This window comes from Taudactylus pleione, unplaced genomic scaffold (assembly GCF_031769625.1).
Source record: "Taudactylus pleione unplaced genomic scaffold, aTauple2 ptg000218l, whole genome shotgun sequence".
In the NCBI taxonomy this organism is placed as follows: Eukaryota; Metazoa; Chordata; class Amphibia; order Anura; family Myobatrachidae; genus Taudactylus; species Taudactylus pleione.
Genome location: NW_028284620.1, coordinates 13,220,853 through 13,227,521, shown reverse-complemented (window position 1 = coordinate 13,227,521; position 6,669 = coordinate 13,220,853). Strand labels below are relative to the sequence as shown.

At 42.2% G+C, this 6,669-nt stretch overlaps 1 protein-coding gene across 2 annotated transcripts in view; it reads right to left on the bottom strand.

Annotated features, from left to right (window-relative positions):
• Positions 1-2,330: 2,330 nt before the first annotated feature.
• Positions 2,331-6,669, bottom strand: part of PDLIM3 (PDZ and LIM domain 3) — a 50,636-nt gene continuing 46,297 nt past the window's right edge. For both annotated transcript variants that reach the window (XM_088478779.1, XM_088478778.1), the window contains exons 5-8: positions 6,184-6,447; positions 5,186-5,316; positions 4,881-4,989; positions 2,331-3,579 (exon numbers count right to left, since the gene is read on the bottom strand). In XM_088478779.1, the coding sequence (XP_088334905.1) occupies positions 3,390-3,579; positions 4,881-4,989; positions 5,186-5,316; positions 6,184-6,447 (694 nt within the window). In that variant the 3' untranslated portion in view covers positions 2,331-3,389. The remainder of the gene's footprint in view (positions 3,580-4,880; positions 4,990-5,185; positions 5,317-6,183; positions 6,448-6,669) is intronic.

Here is a 6,669-nt window from a genome sequence, read left to right as displayed (position 1 = left end):
TCAGACGGGAATGACCCAAACTCTCACCAAAATAGACTTTTCAAATAGATTACCTCCTGAGGTGAGTGTTTGCGTGAGTTTGGATGAGTTTGCAAGTGTTCACAGGTTTTTATACTTGCAATTATTGGGAATTCAATGATAATGCCTATAAAAGGTGCTAAAGCTGCTGCAGTGATTTCTGTGCAGCTAAAATGGCAGAGTTTTGTAGCACTGCTGTGAACTGCATGTGGCTGGGATTTCTGAGGCTCTACCCAGGAGCAAGAAACTGAGCAGGCTCATGAGGTAATGCAGGTACCACAAAGGCTGCTCAGGCCACCTTTTTACGAGATGTTTGAACCTGAACGCATTGGCCGATGACGAGGTCATACAGATGTTACGGATAAGCCGTAACAACATATTCCATCTGTATGACTGGACCTAGAACCTGACACAACACGTTCCTACTCTCTCCGGCCTGCATACGATTCTGTCTGTGTTGCACTTTCTGGCTGCTGGTAATTTTCAGTCTATGACCAGTAGAGTTCTCGGCATATCTCAGTCAACATTCTCACGGTAACTCAGGTAATGGTGGCATTTCAACCACTAATGGATACCTGCATCTGCTTCCCTAGCCAGGAGTCACAGTGGCATGCAGTCAGGGTAGCTTTTTTTTTAGCATTGCGGGCATGCTTAATGTCCTAGGTGAAAAGGCATTCTTGTGGCGGGTCAATGTGCTGGCAACCTTTCGTCCAAACGGCATGTGGTGAGATTTCATGACCTCCTGCACAAGGACCATGTTCTCTTCCACAAAGAATTTCACATTGCGGCCCGTCTTGGTCTTGCCCCTCTGCCTGGGCGCCTCATCACTGCTGCCTGTACTGCTCTATAGGGCCTCTTGAGATGCAACCTCCTCCACTACCTTTTTAAGGCTAAAAAGTGGAATGTTATGCAATGGCCAAGTCAATCCCCTGACCTGAATCCGATTGAGCATGCATTTCACTTGATGAAGACAAAACTGAAGGGAAAATGCCCCAAGAACAAGCAGGAACTGAAGACATTTGCAGTAGAGGCCTGGCAGAGCATCACCAGGGATGAAACCCAGCGTCTGGTGATGTCTATGCGTTCCAGACTTCAGGCTGTAATTGCCTCCAAAGGATTTGCAACAAAGTATTAAAAAGTGAAAGTTAGATTTAGGATTGTTTAGTTTGTCCCATTACTTTTGGCCCCTAAAAAAGTGGGAGGCACATATAGAAACCGTTGTAATTCCTACACCGTTCACCTGATTTGGATGTAATTACCCTCAAATTAAATCTGAAAGTCTGCAGTTAAAGCACATCTTGTTTGTTTCATGTCAAAGCCATTGTGATGGTGAATAGAGGCCAAAATATGAAAATTCTGTCAATGTCCCAATATTTATGCACCTGACTGTATATGACAAGACAATAAATAAGCACAAAACAATTTCCACACACCAAGCAACAATCAATTCTACTTGCCAAAAACTTTCCTAAACCACTAAACACACTCCTCACTGTCCCTCTGCAACCTCCAACCAACAAAACCCTCAAAGGTTGGGCTGTTTGTGGCATTTTTATATGCTTGGGCAGTGTGTACATGACATGACTGCTTCAATCAGAACATGTTTCTAGGATAGTGCATGCATTTTCGTGTGTGTTTTTATAAACACATCCATTCGCGCATGTGTTTTGCCAAAAAAGCGCACAACAAAACACGTTTGCATCCACCATCGAAAAACACGATTTTGTAAAACTCACTTCTTGGTAAATTTGTGATTTTGATCTGGGAAAACTCATGAGTGTTTGTGGGAACCTGTTCCAGTTTAATCTCGCCCAAACATGATTCTAAGGGTGCCCACACAAAGCGATTTTTTCCCCGTTCTGGCTGATTCCGACACATTGGAACGACAGATGGGGTAAAAAATGCCCAAATCGTGAGGCCCCATTCACGATGCGATGCGTGCCCCCGCAGGTCGCACATCGCATCTTCAGATCTCCCGTGCAGTACGGCAGATCTGACAATCTAGGACACAATGCACTATAAAAAAGTCTGGCTGCTGGAGATCGTATGAAGACTGTATAGCATATCGTGTGCTGAGCTGGCGAGGGGAATTTCAAGGGAAATCGGACACGTCGTAGGATCGTAAGTATATCAGTATGTGTGTGGGCACCCTTAGCAAATTTACCCCAAAGTATCTTCTAAAACTGAGGTCCAGTAAATATCATGTATATGGGCATTTACTGAAATTATTGTTGCATAGTGTTCTCTACCACTTCTCCAAACCACCAAATGATCAGTTACAATAGTCTGTGTATATATACATACATACAATATAGTCAATACTTTCTTTTTTTATTTTGCATTATGTAACAAAATAAGAAACTCGTTTAGTATAAACTGCTGTGTGATTATAAACAGCTATAACAGTATAATTCTTACTTGTGATGTATCAAACTGCACGCTTAACAAAGCAGCAGAACCTCAAGCATACAGCATACTAGTCTGAAAGCACTGTAACATGTACTATGAGTCATGCAGCTATTATCACCATTGTGCAAAATTATAATTAAAGAAAAATGCGGATTGCAATAAATATGTCAGCACTTAGATATTTCCAGCTGTATGGTTACTGGATACAAGTGGACTGTGGATATAATAGCGGAGACAGTAAAATGCTTTGCATTGTAAGGCAGTATGCTCTACAAATAACTTTGTCGTTGACAATCCTATTAACATGCACAAAATATGCTGAAGGCTCTGCATATGACAGAAGATAGGTTATAGTTTTGTAAATAACATTTATGGACAAAGATGATGTAAACAGATTAACATATACCAGAAAAATGACTGGTTGCTATGTGATATTTACTGTGCACCTTTTACCCAAACGTCCCCCTTTACGCTAAGCAATTATAAGTCGCATTTACAGAAAACCTATCTAGAAGGTAGCAATTGGCTCATTGGTGTTCATAACTTGCGTTCTATCTTAACTATAGCGTTCTACTATTTAGTAAGATCTTTACAAAGCGGGAGTTATTGTAAGGAGCGCATTCTGCAAGTGTAGTATACAATTGTCTTTCTAGTTGTGAATGTGCGGTGGTTTCAGGTGTCATAAAAAAATTATTTGAAGCTTTAACCTGTGAAAAACAATAAAAAAAGAAAAAAAAGGCACTTGCTGAATGTTGCCAGGTACACTGATATACTGTAAGCTTTAGAGAATCACATTTGTTGCCAAACTTAAATTGCTTTAGGAAGTGTGAATTTTTTTTTTCCAGATTTTAAATGGTTGATAAATCTTCTAATGTTATTGCTACCTGAAAGCCATTGTATCTAAGTAAAGACCTTTTGTCATTTGTGAAATCTTTCAGTCTTATGTTTGATGTTGTCTGCATTTAAGCCTTTGGATAGACGGTGACAGCATCGTAGCCCTCTGGTGGTCTCGTGCGCGCTCTCGCATGGGCTTCACAATACAGCTGGCCCTCCACAAAGAAGTAACCTTTCTGTTTGAGGTTCAGGTTGCAGTCTGCACACACAAAGCAGTCAGGGTGACGGAACTTGTCCCGAGCCTTCACCACGGTGCCTCTATATTCAGTAGTACAAGAAATTAGACATTTGATTAAATGGATGTACATCAGAATTTCACCTTATAGGCTGTTTCCTACATTTTATATGTTACATGCATTGGTCTAGATCAGTGGTTCACAAACTGTTTTGAATCACGGCACCCTAGAGTATCAGCATTGTTTTCATGGCACACCTAAGCCAAACATTTGTTATTGAGAAATTTAAAAAAGAAAAAAAAAGATTATGTAAATTGTGCTTACCTGCAGAGGTGTAACTAGACCTAGGGGGGCCCATAGCAAAATTTTCACAGGCCCCACTAGGTCCTTGCACCCCACCCGCGCACCATCCTCACTCCCCTCTCCTCGACTTACCTGATCCATGGTCGCGCTGTGCAGGGCAGGCACACCTCCTTTCCCAGTCAGCTCCATCTCTCCTCACTGACTGATTCTGATCCTAGTATCGCTCAATGAGAAAAGCTGGAGGCAGAGCCGACCAGGAGGACACCACCACGGAGAGGGGGGTTTCGGCCACGGAGCAGGTAAGTCGAGGGGTGAGCAGGGGGAACCACGGAACGAGATCACTGTAGGTGCAGGAGGGGGGCCGGGCCTCGGGGAGGTCCGGGCCCCATAGCACGGTAGTTACGCCACTGCTTACCTGTCATCCTTAGGCTCAGGTATGTGGTGGTGGACAGGATTGCACCTCTGTCCACATATTTACATTACATTGACTATAAATAATTTGATTTGGTGCTAGACCACCAACTTGAGGCACCCTTGCAAAGTGTCCCGAGGCACCCCAGGGTGCCACAGCACATACTTGGGAACCACTGGCCTAGATGTTTGCATAAAGTCCATACATGTAATAACATACTGTACATATAAGCCTGGGGTATAAATACCTTCTTTTGTACTCTAAGATAATTTCGTGGGTGCATGTTTTTTTGTGGGGTGCAACAGATAGGTCATATTTCATTATTACAAAACTAGCATATTGGACCCACTGCAGTGCTGCAGCTGCTGGTCTTCTGCGCCCCCCTGCACACGCTCTACTCCTACTCCCACATTGGATTACACCCCGCACCCACCCTGCTACTATACTACTTACCTGTTCCCAACAACAGGTCCTCCTCTCCTTGGTCTGTCCCATCTCCTTAGCAGTGGTTTCCACTGCACATGCATGGAAGAGACGGGGCAGACCTTAGGAAATTATTATATAGATGTGCTGTATTTCAACCCATGAGCTTCATGAAAGCTACGTACCGCCAGTTGGATAATCTTGATTTCAGCCAATTGCACTGTGCATGTTATGAATATACTTACACTATTCCATTCCCACATCTGTCACATAGGGGAACCTTCTGCACAGCTGATGCTCCTGCATTGGGCTTAGAGACTGGAGCTCTAACACTTCTTGTGCCTACCGGGCGTTCTGCAACAGGAGCACATATCATGCTTCAGTATATTGTAAATAATCCACCAACATTTTCACTGAAATTACTCCTACATTTTGCAGTATATGGATATAATATTAAATGTTTCCCTATAGAACATGGTATTTTAGATTTGCTATGATTAGAGGTTTCCCCTTTGCTTTGACTGGTACAAATGTGTACAGTACTACTTACCAGAGTCATCGTCAACCATATCCTGTAACACCCTGAATGAGCCAGACTGCCTGGGTTTGCTCTCATGTTCTGTGTCATCATGAAGGAGCCTGTACACATCTGACTGAGGCACAGAGGTTGGTATTGGATCACTGATCAATAAGAGACAAAAACATTATTTAAGTTACTTTATTATTTCCCTTTTTCTCATCCATAGCATTTATTGAGCTAGAAACATGTTGCGTGTCTTTGCCCACCAATTTGCTGTACTGTCACTTAAGGAGTTATTGCTGTTACTATGTACCACCCTTAGACAACACCCTCCTCTCTTTATCAGAACACCAACCAGCACCATCCCTATTTTCTTTTAAATGTCAAACGAAAGTAGAAAGGGGAATTACTAGATAAAAGCATTCCTCTTAGCTAGCATTTATATCCAAAAGATGAGTATTGTTAATTAAATATATTGGTAAATTAAGCTCATACAAACCAATATACTTAAATCATAGTAAGACTTTACTCCCTAAGACAGCGTTTCCCAAACTCAGTCCTCAAGGCACCCTAACGGTCCAGGATTTAAGGATATACATGGTTGAGTTCAGATGGTTAAATCAAAAGACTGAAGTACTAATTAAGTCACCTGTGCCCAAGCATGGTTATCCTTAAAATCTGGACCGATAGGGTGCCTGGAGGACCGAGTTTTGCCCTAAGAGATAGGTAAAAATCATTCAAGGAGTTGCAAAGCGTTCATCTATTTGTCTTTATATTTAAATATATACTGTATATGCAGATAAACTATGTAGTATTGAGCAGTCAAAGTTTACTATTCAGACTCCTAAAGCTGCACACTGTGAGCCTGAGTTATAGTAGTCCACCATTTTGTTGTCCGAGTCTTCTAGGAAATTCTGTCTCATGCGGTCAGGGCTGGTGTTGGTTTCACGTTTTTCAAAGGATGACATCAATAAACAATAGTAATACACCCCATTACAAATACAGTTGACTCTGAGTACTATGAGTACCTCATTTGTTGCTTTTCCCCTAATATGGTGGAAACCTGCCCCTGTAGACTCTCGATAATATTGTCATCAGAGTATAGTTGCATCGGTGTATTGAACTGAGCATGGACAATCTTCACACCAGGGAGCTCCATTTCCAAGGGAATGTTAGGTGCAATTCTAGAGGCTGCTTTCAGCTCACCGGGATCTATAGTGCCAACAGTGCTCGCTGTAGAAGGGGTGCTGCGTCCACTGCCAGGGTCAAAGCCCGAAGGGGTACTGCTTCCACTGTGTTAAAACAGCCAGTGAAATAGAAAGGTGGAAGCAGTGAAATAAGAAACAAGTGCAAGGTATTATCTAATGCGTAGCTAAGATATAGAGTATAAAGATGCGATTAATAGAGGATAATAAAAATTAATATAATCTATGAAAAAGAGTTAACATCATGCAAAGCATGCAAATGGGAACTAAATGAATGACTCGAGGTGAAGGCAGTGCCAGTAAAGTTGA